This window comes from Equus asinus, chromosome 3 (genome assembly GCF_041296235.1).
Source record: "Equus asinus isolate D_3611 breed Donkey chromosome 3, EquAss-T2T_v2, whole genome shotgun sequence".
Taxonomy (NCBI): domain Eukaryota; kingdom Metazoa; phylum Chordata; class Mammalia; order Perissodactyla; family Equidae; genus Equus; species Equus asinus.
Genome location: NC_091792.1, coordinates 40,387,310 through 40,404,270, shown reverse-complemented (window position 1 = coordinate 40,404,270; position 16,961 = coordinate 40,387,310). Strand labels below are relative to the sequence as shown.

Below are 16,961 nucleotides of genomic sequence, written 5' to 3'. Positions count from 1 at the left end.
CAAGGCATGAGCTCAAATGTCTGCTTTAAGTGCAAAGAACCTCTTAAATCACTGGCCATTATTCCCATTTTTCTTTGTATTTGGACAATGCAGCCATGGCAGTTTAATTAGAAGACAGATAGTGTCACAGCACTTAAAGTAAATGACAGGCTTTCATCCACATGTGCTAATGAGCACCAGGCTGTTTATGACTGCAACATCCTGCTTTATTGTTAATTACCCGATTTTTATTAACCTTCAGACGCTTGAGTTGTTTTTAAAGATTTACCCATGGCAATTAACTGCAGCAATTTATCTGTAATATTGCATGCATTTGGCTTGAATATGCAATGAGGACCCCTGTTTCAAAGCCGCAGGAGTGAACTCCTACAATCTATGATGAAACAATAGAAAGATTCAAGACATGCGCTGCTAATTTTCCAAGGCCTCTTGCTGGTTTATAAATTTTATGATTCCAAAGACTCGTAATAACCCAGCCTAGAGAAAGTGCTCAAAGCATACTTTAAATAGCTTCATTCACCTCAAGGAGGATCAAACTCTTTAGATAGAGTTAATTTTGAATGTGATTTGATGTGATACGTTTGGTAGAGAGACAGGGGAAAGTGTTAATCTAAAGTTTTCTTTAACTTTGCTAGAATTGGCATCTCTAAGAGTGTTTCGGTTTAGCAGCCTGTGGCATCCAAGGGTCTCTGTTGCCCAGGGATGCTCAGGAAGTATACCTTTGGGAATTCTTTTCTATGCGTCTTTCAGGCACGGACAATAGATTTCTCCTTCCAAAGTTTCTCTAAGATGGATAGTGCTATTTTATCAAAACTCATAGTAATTTTAAAGAGCCACCCTCTATTTCAGTTGGTAGCACCGCTGCTTCCTCAGGCACCCAAGCTAGACAGCTGGGAGTCATCCTCTCCCGACCAGTCCACCCACCCAACCAACTCTTACACTGCCCACTGCTTCAGTCTCGCTCAGGCTGCTCTGGATGAGTCCCCCTCTGCGGATTATTCCAGCAGGCTCCCACGTGGTTTCCCAGCTTCACACTCATCCCCTTTGAATCTACCTCCCTCCCCCATCACATCTCCAGCTACTTTGAAATGAGCTAAATGCAAATCTCAACTGGGCATTCCAATGCTTGACATCCTTTAATAGCTCCCCATGACTTAGGACAGACTCAAGTTCCTTAGAATGGCATCCAGTGCCCTCCAAGACCTGGCCCTTTTTCCTCTCTTGCCCATCACCCACCACTTCCTGGCTCTTGGGAACTCTGGGTTGATACAGAGAACAACAGTCTCTCTGCTTTTCCATTCTCTCTGTCACTTTGTCCCTTCTGCACAGAATCTCTCTCCATTCTATTCTGCAGTCTACTAATTAAAAAACAAACAAAACTCTATATAAACATTCAAGCATATTCACATATATTGGCATAAGCCTCATTTGTTTCCAAAACATCAGTTTTAATGGCTACCCAACAATCAGTTATATGGATCTACCGTAATTCAACCATTTCCCTCATGATGCACATTTAGATGATTTCCAATTTTTACTGTAATACAAAAATTTCAATTAACATTCTTATATCAAATCTTTATTCTTATCTCTGGCTATTTCCTTAGAAATAATTGTATTCGAGGAAATACTAGATTAAAAAATAAGCAGTTGGGTAAAACACTCATTACATTTTGCCAAATTGACATAAACTTCCTCAAGAGCAATTTAGCCTCCCCAGAGCATATGAAAATGTCTCACCATACCATCATCAGCACTGGTTATTAGCTTTTTTAAAAACTGTAGCTAATTTGAGAAGATTTAACCATTTGTGAGGCTTAACATTTTTTTCCTCATACCATTATTAGCCATTTATATATCCCCTGTGAATTTTCTAAGTTCTTTGCCCATTTTCTTTTGCAATATTCCTATTTTTCTTAATATGTAAGTAAGTGCTCTTATATGGTAAGAATTTGCTGGGGTATTCTAATTAAGAATTTCACAGCTACTTTCATAAACTGAATGATTGATACTTTTCTTCTTGTCTGTCTTCATTCTTAGAGTTTGGTATCAGGGGTTATGAGTATTTCCTAAGTAAACTGAGGAGCTTTCTATCTTTTCTTATGATCCAGAAGTATATGCTATGAATCATATCTGCTTTATAGAGGTTTGACGGAATTCAGTTTTAAATTAACTTTTACTAGTTTCTTTTAATATTATCAGTCTACTCAAGTTTTCTTGATCATTCATAATTTCCTAGATAATCATCCATTTCATTCAGACTTTGAATATATTAGCCTTTAGCACATAGCATTGATTTACTCAGTTTAAAATCTTCTTTTTATCTGTCCTGATGTCTCTTTATTAGTCCTAATTTGATTTATTAATATTTCTCCCTTTGTTGCTTTATCAGATGTCAGATCATTTCACTAATTTTTTTAAAAAACATTCAGCTCTTGGATTTATTCAACTCAATTGTTTTATTATTTTCAAACTCTCTAAGTTTATCTTTATTATTTTCTTTCTTTCATGTTCCATTTATTTATTTTGTTGTTCTTTTCCTAACTTCTTGAAATGATCTCTTTTTAAACAAAGGAAAATACTTAAACCTATAGAATTTCCTGAGTACAGATTTGACTTTATCCTATACATTTAATGAAGTTTCCATTTTCAATATTTTGTAAATAGTCTAATTTTGCTATTTGTTTCCTTTAATCAAATAATTATGAGCTTTTTAGAATGAGCTGGGGTGTCTTCTGTAACAGAAGTTACGAATGTAATTTATTGCAGTGGTGCCAGAACGTGGTCTACACAATAAGAAAATATACTGATTTTTTCTCACCTAGTATATGACTGATTTTAATTGCTCATATTCTCACACTCTTAGTAGCTTAGTTGAATAGATTTTAGCATAGGCCTTTTTATTTTGGGGAAGCAGATTCTTAGGTGAAAGTACTCTTTTCTCTGGAATTCATCCTCTCTTCTCGAAGTCCATTGATGCTCGTCTCATTCCATTCTTTATCATCTTTCATGTGCACAACTCAGTAAACTCAGAATTGGTGTCACAGCCTCCAGTCTCCACTACTCCATTCCTCCATAATACGGCTAAAATCTCCATCTCCTGTTTAAAAGGTTTTAATGCTTCCCCTCTGCTTATGGAATTTAGGTCACACATTTTCTCAACGATATTCATAGCTCGTCACAGCCTCTCCCCATCTATCTTTCCATGCTCATCCCTCCAGCCCATCTGTGTTCCTGCCCCCACGGCTCCTCTCTCCATGCTCCAGCTGCACTGAGCTACCAGCTATTTCCTGAATTCCACAACCCTCTTATCTTTATTTTTTGATGTAATCTTTCCAGTTGTCATTATTTCTCATTCTACATGACCAGTATCTACAATAGCTCTCCTAATGTTTCTGAAACTTTACTCCCCTGTCAAGTGAGATCTCTAGACTGCTCCGTGTTGGACTACACTTTAAGGGGACCCATGTGCCTGATAGAAATGCCTCCCCAGACTAGTTGAGAATGTTAGCTCTAGGAGGAGACACCCTTGGCATTCACTGAGAGTCAGTGTGAGAAACGGTCATAAGGAAAATGCTCAAACTGCATTTGAAGGCAACATTTAAAGTTCCTTTTACAAAACTTACATGGTAACTCTCCCTGGAGTACAGTGTGTGGAAAATCTAGTTATTGATAGCCTGGTGTGCTTTCAACTAAATAGTTAAAGATACATAATCCACAATGTCTCTCTTGTTTTGGCCACCGAAAAGCTTAGGATGTTATCTCCTTCTGGTTTAGCTTTTATGATGTGTCAGCTAGCTTTGTGACTTACACTGTTCAAGTCTCAGTTTCTTCATCTATAAAATGAAGGTAACTAACACCTACTTTGCAGAGTGGTGGGTAAGAAGCCCAGCCTGGTGTCTGGCACATTCACTCAACAAATATGTACTGACTGACCTCTCAGAGACTGAATATGAAAATGTACAATGCCCACACCATATATAAAAATCGAACTCTGGCCCTCAACCTGCCCAGGTAACCAACCCCTTTATCTACAGTGAACAACCCAGGAAGCCAGGCTGCTATAAGTCAGACTAGTAGGAAGTCAGACTGCTATCTCTAGTAACAATCCAAAAAGCTAAACAATAACTTCTTAACAATTGGCCCCAGATGGCTAGGACTTGATAGCTTCCCTAATTTTTGTACCCACTTCCAACTTAGTATCAACCAGAGAAAGCCAAATATATGCTCCTAACCAATCACACAGCATGCCCCACCTCCAGCTTCCCCATGCCAACAGCTTCTAATCAGAGCGCACACGAAGTCTTCCCTTTTTCCACTACAGAGCTTTCCCACTCCTCTGCCTGCCTTTGAGTCTCTGCCAAAACACAAGTGATGGTGGCTGACTCCTTGTTATAACAAACTGAATAAATAGCCTTTGTTTGTTCTTATTTGGTTGGTCTCTGTTTATTTCTACCCTGTCATGTATAAGATACTGTGCTTAGTGCTAGGGGTATAATGGTGAACATGGTCCCTGCCTCCTGGAGCTCACTTTCTAAAAGGAAAGCCAGAAGACCAGTAAGTCAACAAATACACAGATGAAGGCAGCCAGAGCGTAGCGAATGCCATAAAGAAAATCAAGAAAGTGATGAGATGGCGGGTACCTGGGTGTCAGAGGTGGTCTGCCTTAGATAGTGCAGTTAGAGAAGACTGCTGTGTAGGAGAAATCCGAGCTGAGACATGAAAGGTAAGACTGAGCTAGCCACATACGAGGGAGACAAGAGCATTCCAGGCATGAGGAACAGAGAACAGCCAGGCCCCAGGGTGGAACACCTCTTGGCAAGTTCCAGGAGGCCAGTGAGGCTACAGCACAGTGGGCAGAGAGAGAGGTAAAGAAACAGTAGTTATGGCTAATAATTATTGCTTTGCTCTAATGATCTCTTGTTGCCTCAGTGGTTTTATAACACCTGGGCCTTATATTATAAGCAGTTCCAAACACTTTTGAAGTGGCCATTATATAAAGAGAAAAGTGAAATGTCATTAATTAGAAATAATTTTAACAGCTAACATTTATCAAGAGCTTACTATATGCTTCATATGACTGGAACATTTAATTCTCCCAATAATCCTATATGGTAAATACTATGATTACTTTCTTTTTACAGATGAGGAAGTGAGACACAGAGTTTAATAAACTTGCCAAAGCTGACCCAGGGAATATGTTGAAGCGCAGGATTTGAATCAGGCAGTCTGACTCAAAGCCAGCGCTCCCAGCCACTACCCAATGCAGCCTCTTCGGGTTACCTAGCTATCATCAGTCAGTTATCTGACGGGACACACAGGCCCTCCTGAGTTTATAACAGTTACTGAGCTTGCCGGTAGCAGGGAATATGTTTGGAATCCATAATCTATAATCTGCTATTAGGGATTCACATATCTTCAAATTCTATTATTATTCAGGAATAGGGTCTAATGGAGCATGAGAAAAATTTCCCTCTAGAAAAATAAAGACCTGTAATTAATTAACATTTTAATAATCATTCTCAATTTGCAGAACTTCTCTATTATCACATCTTTACCCATAATTTATTACACAGATGTTTATGTGGGTCAAAGTATGCCCAGCTTGCAAACAGTTACGGGTTTGCTCTCCCGGGGAAATCCATAATTTGTGCTAAGTAGACACAATGAAGATTGATTTTATTATTTAAATAAATTCGGTCAGACAAAGTGAGCAGGCAAAATAGTCTGAGGACTGGTAAAAATCTTTTTTAATTACTCGTTTTGCAGGTGGAGTTCTGTTTCAATGTATAACCTCTGACTGCCCAGAACCCACTCAAAACAAAGCAGATGTGCTGCCACTTACATTCCCATCGTGGTTTGGGCAAGAGAGAGGCTTTCCCGCAGCCACCGCGGTGACTGTCTCCAGGATGGAGGACTCCTCAACGTTGCTGCCTGGAGTTCGCTGCAGCACGTCCATCAGGTTCGTGATGAAGAAGTTGTTCTGGAGCGCGGCCACCCCCTTCTCGGGCAGGATGGAGGTCTGGCGGCACACTGGGCAGGAGAGGGTTAAACTGTGGGCGGGAATGTAGTTCTGCAGGCACCTGTTGCAGAAGCAGAAGCAGGAGGACCGTCACCACAGTGCGGCTCACGGAGCAGAGCTGCCACTTCTCACAGGTACCATACATGTTCTCAGTGACTACACAAGCTACTTTACAGAATCGCCCTTCACGGTCTCCTCTACTAAGAAAACAGTATTTCAGAAGCCAAGCAGTAACCTGTTCTCACACAGGCCCTGTCAACTGATCAGGCAAATGATTATGCTCAAGGAAAACAATAATGTCATTGACATTGGTAGTGTTCTCTAGAGTCTTGGCACACAAATTTTGGTCTACCAATGAGCAGCATCGGCCTTACTGGGGAGCTTGGAAGAAATGCAGAATCCCAGGTCCCACTCCAGGTCTAATGAATCAGATCCCCTGGTGATTTGTATATACATTAAAAGTTGATGGGGCCAGCCCTGTGGTGTAATGGTTAAGTTCAGTGTGCTCTGCTTCGGCAGCCCAGATTCACAGGTTTGGATCCCGGGTGCAGACCTAAACCACTCATCAGCCATGCTGTGGTGGTGACCCATGTATAAAGCAGAGGAAGAATGGCACAGATGTCAGCTCAGGGCTAATCTTCCACAAGCAGAAAAAGAGGAAGATTGGCAACAGATGTTAGCTCAGAGCTAATCCTCCTCAGCAAAAAAACAAAAACAAAAACAAAAACAAAAACTGAGAAGCACTGGTCTAGAATATTTAGCATGGTGTCCACAAGTTTGTGGACTTTTACAATGGGGAGAAACATATCAAACTTTTTTGTTAGCTTTGAAACTCTTTTCACATACAAAATCATAAGCACATCTCAGATGTTAAAAAACCCATCAAAGTGGAAATGTTTCATTTGAAGCAGAATAGGAGACCCAGAGTCTCAGAGACATGATCTTGTCCTGCTTCTCAATAGGCATCAACGTAATTCATTTGATTAGTGAAATGTATCACTAATAATGACTAACATATATACTGCTCATTCGATTCAAAGTGCTTCCAACAATGCTATGAGATAGGTACTCTTGTGATCACCTTTAGGCACGGGAAAACAGGCAGAGAGAGCCTAAGTTTCTTGTCCAAAGGACTTAAGTGCTCAGGGGCAGAGCAGGAATTCAAATCAAGGCAATTTAGTACCAGACTCTATGCTCTAAATAACTACTCTATACAATGCTTCCCTGTTTCTCGGCCAAACAGAATTCAAAAACCTCTGATTTTGCCCCATTTCCTCTACTTTGCAGATGAGGAAACTGACATCAAGGAGGTTAAATGACCTTCCCTATGACACAGAAGTAAACAGCAATAAATCAATACCAGAAATAAAACAGCTTTTGCTAAGGTCACTAATGACATCTAAACCCAACAGACATTTTTCAATTCTATCTCACTAGCCTTCTCAGCAGCCTTCGTGAAACTTGACCACTGTCTGCCTTCCCCCCTTTTGAAACTTTATCTTCCCTTGGCTTATGACACACACTCACTTGGCTCTCCTCCTCTCTGCTCTATCTTTTCTACTGAGTCAACACTGTTTGCAGTTAATCAAGGCTCCATCGTAAGCCCTCTTCTCTCCCTGGGATAGTATACTCATGTGCGTGACTATAAACATTAACACCTCCACATTTATATTTCTTCCCACAGATATCTCCTCTGAGTCCCATATCTGTACACCAACTGCTTTCTTCACATCTCCTTAGATGTCTCAAAGGTCCTAAAACTCAACATGTCCAAAACCAAACCCAGCATCTTTCCCCAAACTGTATCCTCTTCCTCTCTCAATGACCAGCACCTCCATTCATTCATCTAAGCAAATCAGACACTAGGAGTCATTCTTAAAACAGTAATTTTCTCACTATCCTTCATTTTCCACATCCAACCCATCACCAAAACCTGGAAATTCCTATATACCTTTCCAATGTTTCCAGTTCTCTTCATCTGCACTACCCCACCCTTTCTTAGATTTCTGCACTGGCTTTATAGCTGGTACACTGTCATCCACCCTTGTACCCCTCTAACTTTTCTCCATATTGCAACCAGACTAGCCTTCTCCAAACTCAAAACTAGCCATTAAATCTCCTCCCCCTCACACCGAAGATGAAAACCCTTCCATGGCTTCTACTGGTCTTACAACGAAGACAAGAATCCGTATATGGTTATGTGGATAACACACCTCTAGGATCTGGCACTTGGGCATTTCCTGTCCCTTCCTCTCATTTGCTGCACACTGGCCACAGTGAGCTTATTTAAGTTCTTCCAAAGTGTGCTGGCCTCTCTTATTATAGCACCTTTGCACATACCTGAAATTCTTTCCTCCTGTTCACTTCCCTTTGCTTAATTAATTTTTACTTATCCTTGGGATTTCTGCTTAATCATCACTTCTGCAGGGAAGCCTGCCCTGATTAGAGCAACTTCCCCTATTATGTGGTTGCCCGTGTACTTCTGATACATAGCACTTGTCACTGGTTTAATTTCACACTAATCTGAGTGAGTAGGTGGTTAATGACTGGCTCCTCCACTAGGCTGCAAGCTGCATGAGCCCAGGGACTGTGTAAGCTGCATGAGCCCATAGCTCCTTCCAGGTCCCACTGATGCCATTTCGAAGATGTGAGAGTAAGAGAGTGACTATAAGAAGATACTGAGCAGCTGGTGTGCATGGCCAGCAGGAGCTGGAGGTAAGGGGTCCCAGGGCTCACTTTCCTGACAGGGAGACAAGCCATGAAGTTTTGTCTCTACATAAACAAAATTTTCTCATTTTAAGGAAAGTCACCAGCACCTTTGAAAGGAAATTCAATGCACATGATGCTAAAACAATGTTAACACACAGCATTCCATAGGGACTTGCCATGTAGGATCTTGAAAATCTCCACCACTGGCTATTGGATGGAGAATGGAAGTGAGCTGGGCTAGACCTAACCAAGAAGGCATGGAGCAGACCCAGGGCAGCCCAGAAGTGTTGCTTCTCACCTGTCAGAGCAAGGAAATGGGAACCAAACAATGGATCGACTGGCACTGAACACTGGGGAACGGGGCAGCTCTGCTGAGCTCAGACTCAGTGGCTCTGGTGTTGTATATAAAGAGTTCCAGAGCTGCAGCAGTTGTCAACTGCTGAAAATCAAATTATGATCTTACAGGGGAGCCCAGGGACACATGAACAATTAGCCGGTCTTCGTGTTTTAGCTACGCCCATTGAGTGAGGGGGAAAAAAAATCACTCTCCATTTAGTTATTTGGGAATATGAATTACAAGGTACTTAAGCCAAAGTATAAAATGAATAAAGTAAAAAGTATTGGTGCCCTACATACCACCATTAAACAGAAACTCTACATACCCATGCAAAACCCACAACCCAAAACAAAGAAAGCAAAACAAACAAAAAGCTACAACTAGCAGTAACAAATCCACCTTCTCCCTCCCTCCATCACCACCAAGGATGTGGTTATCCTGTTGCAACTGAGACCGTCTAAAGTAAATCACTCAAAGCAAGTTCAATCAGCTAACAAGTGTATGTTAAATTGGATAGTAAACGTAATTAGCATTGATTGAAAGCCACTGGAAATACCAATTTTCTCTTCTATAACAAGAAGCAAAGCATTTTAATTACGTGCATTAAATAATAATAGAAAATGTATTTTAACAAAATGCTATGACATAATTACCATATTTGTTTTTAATAAAAATATGTAGCCTTACTAGGGAAGTATTTAAGTTAGGCCATAGATAAACTAATTACTAATAATCTTTTTAGGCTTCATTGCTTAGGTGGTAAGTTAAGCAAGGGGGTTAATGTGTATTCTGATAACTGATTAACTCAATGGAAAAAACTATTCAAGAAAGATAAATAAGGGAGTGTATTTTTATATATAGTAAAGTGCATCTTCAGGTAATTTGTAATTCTTTCATATATAGATACAGTTTTTTTTCTTCATCTGAAACATCATCGGGTTCAAATGTGCCATTAGCATGTGTCTTCTGATGTGTCTTTGGAAGGAAGATCTCTCCTTTTAACTAATGCCTCATATATGCAGGTATTTTACCTGATTTTTTTATATGGGAGGAAACAATACATTTTCAATTGTCCATCACCAAATATCCTCTGTGAGAGAACTGTGGTTGGCAAAAATTGTGTCACAAAGAACAAAGGGAAAATTTTTAAAATTTAAAATATCTAATGCTCCATCTACCGTGGAAATGAAAAAGCAGCTACTAGATTGCTTTCTTCCTCTTGTAATTATTTGAAATAAAGTAAATTGTTGACAGCTCGTGACTATGTTTCTAGATGTCTAACAGAAGTACAAAAGCTCTGTCTCCCAGCGGTAACTGTAGAATTCTGGAAGGAACCCTGTGGTAGGTTGTAGGAGGTCAGTCTGTGAAACTGCCTTCTCCGCGCACAAAGGCGGCTTACCTCTCACAGAAAGTGTGCAGACAGGGGAGAACCTTGGGATTCTTGTACCGTTCCAGGCATATACTGCAAATCAGAAACTGCTTGTCAATCTGACGCACCACAGGACTTGGGATGTTGGTTGCTTCACTGGCCATCCTAGACCACTGGCATGGGAGGCCGGCTGTCTTTGACCCTGCACGCTGCTGCTGTCAGACAGAAAAACCCAAACGGAAAAATATATAACAATCTGTAGGGGCAAATCAATCTTTGGCTCATTCACTAGCAGCATTGTGTTATGAATACAGGTAGAATTCCACGTCAGTGACCTCAAAATGACCATAACCAACCCTCATCACTGTGAGCTGCCTGTTTGTTTTCTAAATCACTAAAATAATCACATGTTCGCCACACAAGCAAAACATATTAGAAGAAGGTGTGTTGGGGCCGGCTCTGTGGCCGAGTGGTTAAGTTCGCGTGCTCTGCTGCAGCGGCCCAGGGTTTGGATCCTGGGTGCGGACATGGCACTGCTCGTCAGGCCACGTTGAGGCGGCGTCCCACATCCCACAACTAGAAGGACCTGCAACTAAGATGTACAACTATGTACGGGGGGTTTGGGAAGATAAAGCAGAAAAAAAAAAAAAAAGAAGAAGAAGAAGGTGTGTTGTACAAAGAGGTATGCTTTCTGGGTTTCCAGGCAGGGGCAGCTGAGGGGATAAATACTTACATGGCTATGTCTGTTCAGGCCTTCAGCCATGACTATATTTGAAAATATATTTTATGGTCTTCTTAAAATATAGCCTTATTATAGTCTATATTAAATAGAATAGTCTTATTAAGATAGAATATGTTTTCCCAACTATTGTACTTGAAGTGAATCAAATATGCCACTTTGACACAAGGATTATTATGTGCAGAAGGGCAACTGGGAAACAGCAAACGTGGGAGGAGCTCTCTGCCCTCTTCCATCTGCCTAAAAGCAGGGCATAAATTTCCCATTTGTGAAGGTACCTCTCTCTCCCATACCAGGAAGAGGAGAAGACTCTTAACCACCAGAGATGGCATCAGAGACAAGTCTGCATAAACCTTGCTAACAATCCTTATCTACCATGCATTTCCTGGTCACTTTCACACAATATACTACCCCTTGGAGTCCAAACTCTTTTCTTGAGTCCAAACTTCTTTATCCTTTGTCTAGTCACTTCTCCACAATTTGTCATCCTTTGTTAAAATAGTATATAAACTCCCAGGTCTAACTGCTTTTTTGGGTTTTCACTTATTTTCTGTGAAGCCCCCATGCATTTAAAATTAACAATATTAAATCAAGAAAGTTCAATAAAATATAACATATATTTTATTTTGGAAAAATAAAAGATCGATAAAATGTGTACACCTTTTTCTCCTGATAATCTGTCTTCCATTTGTTTAATTCACAGGCTTCAGTCACCGAACTTAAGTGTGTAGAGGAAGTTTTTCCTCCCCTACATACTGTTAACATGCAGGAATGGGATAATTAAAATTTTTAATTAAAAACTTTGTATGTGGTTCAGAGTGTTTTCTTCAGAACTAAAGGTTTGTAGATTTAATACTAACATGTATTTGCCATGGAGCAGGGACAAAGGCTAGAGGGAGTCCCTATTATTTTAAGAAATGTGTGTTGGTATTCATATGTGGACATTGGAACGATCTGGTGAAATGAATTAATTCAGAGGAGGTTTCAAAATGTGAGGGATCGTGCCAGAAAAGGAGAATTAGACGGGGGCAACGGAGAAGAAAGCAGAGGGCCTCTGAGAGAATAAGGGAGTGAAAAGTTACGACATAAAACACAGCTCCATTTACCACCTTAAAGAATTTCTGGCTTCCATCTCAAAGAGGTAACCCAAAGCTGAGCTAAAATTCACTTCCTAATTTTCTAAATATTTGGTAAGATGTCCACAGCCCTCCAATACCCAATGGAAATACTCTTTGCAAAAAAAAAGTAGTTAATCTTTTCAATATGACCCTAGGCAGGAGGTAATATTATTCTCATTTTACAGATTTGTAAAAACTGAGGCTTAGTTAAGAAGTTTGCCAGAATGTAAAAACCCATGGCCTTTTCACTCCTTAAACCACCACACCTCCTTTGACCTTGAGTTTTAAGAAGGCTGTGGTATGGAAGCTTGGTTTATATATAACATTTCACCTTGGCCTGGTACCTGTGTTTGAAGCTGGGAAATATACCATATTTACAGAACCAACAATTCTAAACTTTCTAAAGGAAACACTCTTTTCTAAATATGATGGTTCTTCTTTCTCCCCACCAAATCACAAATTTTTTTAAAAAGTATGTCAACTGTTATTAAGAAAATGCACATATTTGAGTATAGTTACATACGTGATGCACCCATTTTCCAACTCTATACCTTCTAGATAAGTTCATTAAAGAGCATGATTAATAAACAGACAGAACCTTGTGAAAGCACTTGCTTACAATGGTGTCACATTCAAACAGTACTCACTGCCTCAGGTTAACAGGTGGGTGTGACTTATCTAATTAGCCAGCATTATCTGCCAGACTTTGAGTCTCCCTCAAGAACTAGAGTAGAGAATGATATTCATTGATTGGATTAAATGTAGCTCATCTCTTAGGAGCTCAGACAGCTGGCACGTCCTCACTTTGCTTTCACCACATCCTTATGACATCAGAAGCGGGAAGGAATGGATTTGTCTGCCTTTAAGATAAGGGAACCAAAGCTGAGGGCTCAAATGACTTGCCAAGGTCATTGAGTAAAATCAGTGAATCAGAAAACTCACATTTCAAGTTTTCCGCTTTATCTGACAAGTCAATGATACCTAATCTTGAACAAGTTTAACGCTTTACTGGTGTGTGTGTGAGTATGTGTGTGTGGCTTATAAAACTGACAGAATGTTCATTTTAGCAGCACTAAAATTGAAATGATATAGAAGATTGGCATGGTCCCTGAGCAAAGGTAATATGCAAATTCATGAAGTGCTCCATACGTAAAAAAAAAAACTACGAACTTTTCAGTTAAAATGAGTTAAAATAATTTTATTTTGAATAGCTTTTTGAAATTTTTCATATTGCCCTTTGAAAGAATCAGTCGTGCTGGGTATTAAAAAAAGCAGAGAGAAAACACAATATTGGATTTTACTCTTTTTTTAACCTTAGAATTTTGGATTCGGGGCGAGGAAAAAGCATTTGTTTTAATCAAATGATATACGTTGACTAAATGAAATTTCTGAGCCAACATTTTCATTCTCCAAAGCTGAAATAAAAACATTTCATTGTAATTTTCATTCTAATTTTATGATAACTACTGTAGTGGGTGGGAGTAAATCTTTGTTCGTATTAACTGGTAAATTAAACTTACACATTAGTACTAATTTAAAATCATGACAATATTACAGATTTGTCACAAGTGACCTGTTGAAGACATCTGGATTTTCAGGACTCATAGAATCAACACAAAATGTTTCCAATCCCCAAAAACCCCCAAACCGAGACTTTGCCAGGATGATGATCATTCCCTGACTAGAAGTAGATATCCACAATAGAAAGACACCATTTAACTACTCCTAAAGGGATAATGTGCTTAGAAAAATGGAGGCACAGAATGTGCTGATAAGCACTATGGGAAGCCTTCCATCAGTGTGAGCATGCCTTGAGGAATATACACAAAATATATGACAGCCTTTAATCAAAGTGTTTGGGCACTACCGCAGTGTCTGGTCTCTTTCATTAGAAAAGCAATAAATACTTATTTAGATTCTCAGCTGGTCTCCTTTCCCCATCTTGGTTTCTGAAGTGTCAAAAATCCTTCTTACCTAACCATCAGAAATAAGTGCACGGTAGTAGAGGAGATCAGCATATAAAACTGCTCTTCTGCTGGAGATCAGTGAAACCAATTTCTGGAGAGACTGCAAGTGAAAACATGCCTGGGGTGACTTTGCCTCTGAAAAGAGCCCAGAAGCTTTTGCGTGCGCGGTAACTGGCACCAGACACAATGACAAAAGGCCAATAGAAAGGAAATGATAGAGAAGCCGAGGCAGGAAGAGCCATTTTAAAACTACATAAATAGCCAACATTAGTGTAATATTGACGTTAACTGGCTATGAGAACCCTTATGTGGGAAGATTAGCTAAAGTTCCTCATCACCGGAAAAGCAGCAGCAATAATGCTTACAGAGACGGGTTCTCTCCCCTTCTCCCTCTTTGAGCTCTTTGCTCAATATCACCTTGGCAACCTGAATATTTTGTTTAAAATTGAAACTTGCCCCCCAGTTCCCTAGTACTTGTTACCCTCTATCCTTGCTCTATTTTTCTCCATAGCACTGGTCACTTTCCAATATAGTATGTGGTAACAGTTGGCCCTCCATATCCATGGTTCCACATCTGCAGATTCAACCAACTGCAGATTGAAAGACCAATGACGGTTGCGTCTGTATGTACTGAATATGTACTGACTTTTTTTCCTGTCATCATTCCCTAAACAATACAGTATAACGACTACTTATATAGCATTTACGTTGTATCAGGTATTATAAATAATCTAGAGATGATTTAAAATATATAGGAGGATGTGCATAGGCTATGTACAAATACTATGCAATTTTATATGAGATTTGAGCGTCTGCAGATTATAGTATCTGTGGGGGTCCTGGAACGAATCCCCCTCAGAGACCGAGGGAAGGCTGTCTATTTGCTGCATATTGTCTCCTTTCCCACCCCACTAGGATGTAAGATTCATGAGGGCAGAGATTTTTGTCCAATTGCTCACTGCAGTCGTCCCAACACCTAGAATGGTGCCTGGTACATAGTAGACACATTTTCTTTTTTTAAATAACTGAATGAATGAAGTATAACATGGGAATGGACTTAGTCCCAGTAGCAGAAAAGAGCTGTACTTGCTGAATTACATGATAAAGAGCATGGTCATTACCAGTCATGTGAACGTTTTCACTTAACATCAGACATTACCTGCCTCCCCATGTGATAGTCTAATGCTGAGCAACAAAAGCCATCATCCAGAGGGGAGATATTTAGTGACATATTTTAACACACTCACAAATGCAGGAAAACAAATTGAGAAATACTGAGGACACACATGCGTGGAAATAAAAAGTCTATGAAGGTTAACACATAAATTCCTTACTAGTGGCAGCTTGCCAACTAAACACAGCTTGTTGTGGGTAAAAACAATGCAACCATCACATAAAATCCTTGGGCATTGAAAAATCCTGTCCCAGCATTTCTTTCCTCACGTCATCTCTGATATTTTCCCTGGCTCACTTTCTCAAATCTCCTAAAACTTGGTGGAAATTATGACCAAACGGGAAAGAAGAACTTGATAGGAGGAGATGAAATGAGAGAAAAATGCCTGCATCCACAATTCTAAGGTTGAGACCATATTTCCTACCCCAAATTATACCATTTAAATCAGAAAACTAACCAAACTCTTAATTGCTGACACCAGAGTGAGGAAGAGCAGGAATCAAGACTGGAAGGGAAAAGCCCAACTGGAAGCCCTTTTCTTAAGAAGGGGAGAGAGCTGGTGAAAGTTTGTCTGGCTGGACCAGAAAACGTGGTTGGGAAACAGGTCAAGATTCCTTTGGAAAATAAAGTTTTAATGTGATTTGTGGGTAAGATGCAGCATTTTTGATTATATATCATCCTAAAGGCATAGATTCCATTTCTAATATTTACTTTTATGGCATTCATGGGTTACTGCTTCACTTTGTTGCCATTTAGCTAAGTTTATTAATATGGTTGCAGTTTTTATTGCTCTTGGGCCAATGACAATAGTCTGGACACGCTAAAATCAGCTTCCCAAGAAGTTAAAAATTTTCTCGTACATTTATAGAAAGGAAATCTTGAACCATTGGGATTATCTATAACTCACAATATGCTGCCTCTAGAGTTCAAGGCACAGGTTAAAACAGGTTAAAGAAACAAGGTATTTTTAGTTTTTAAAATTCATGAGCATATTGTCATTCACCTGCAACTGAATTTGTATTGTTACTGAGGACTCAACTGAAAGAAAGAAAGGAGGACAATCTTCAGTGAAATTAAAACAGGGTGACCTATTTTCAGTTAAATCAAGCTGTTATCCCAAATGGGCTATTTTGTAAATTAGAAGGCCAGATGCAATATCTTTCCTGACAGTATGTGTGAGCGTGTGTGAATGTGTGTGTTTGTGGGGGGCATACAGGAGACCATCCACTTTAACTTCTGTCTTCAGGCAAGGATGTGCCCAAGCTTTCCAAGGGTTCTCCTTATTTCCAGGGTCAGATGTACGACAGCTTCCTTAGATTGCTGGTTTTCACCATATGGAAATTTTTTTTTAAGCCAAGGCTTGAACCTGCCTTTATGACATCTATGCCTATTTTCCCTACCTCTTTCATGAATATAGATAAATGTTTGCCATTGCCTTCTTCATAAAAGTCCTCACATTTTGCAGTCAATTCTTAAGATTTGCTTGGGGTTTTCTTAGTTCCTGAAGGCTGGGTCTGTGTGATGGA

At 39.7% G+C, this 16,961-nt stretch overlaps 1 protein-coding gene and 1 non-coding gene across 18 annotated transcripts in view; one reads left to right on the top strand and one right to left on the bottom strand.

The window, feature by feature from the left end:
- TRIM2 (tripartite motif containing 2) overlaps positions 1–16,961 on the bottom strand; it is a 151,105-nt gene that overhangs the window by 41,939 nt on the left and 92,205 nt on the right. For 6 of the 17 annotated variants that reach the window (XM_044767090.2, XM_070504923.1, XM_070504921.1 and 3 more), the window contains exons 2-3: positions 10,468–10,652; positions 5,846–6,083 (exon numbers count right to left, since the gene is read on the bottom strand). In XM_044767090.2, coding sequence (XP_044623025.1) covers positions 5,846–6,083; positions 10,468–10,601 — 372 coding nt within the window. In that variant the 5' untranslated portion in view covers positions 10,602–10,652. The remainder of the gene's footprint in view (positions 1–5,845; positions 6,084–10,467; positions 10,653–16,961) is intronic. The other 11 variants (XM_070504925.1, XM_070504924.1, XM_070504922.1 and 8 more) reach the window with 4 other exon arrangements.
- LOC123284884 (U6 spliceosomal RNA) lies at positions 13,345–13,447 on the top strand. The gene has a single exon (XR_006526325.1). It is a non-coding gene; the product is annotated as a U6 spliceosomal RNA (small nuclear RNA).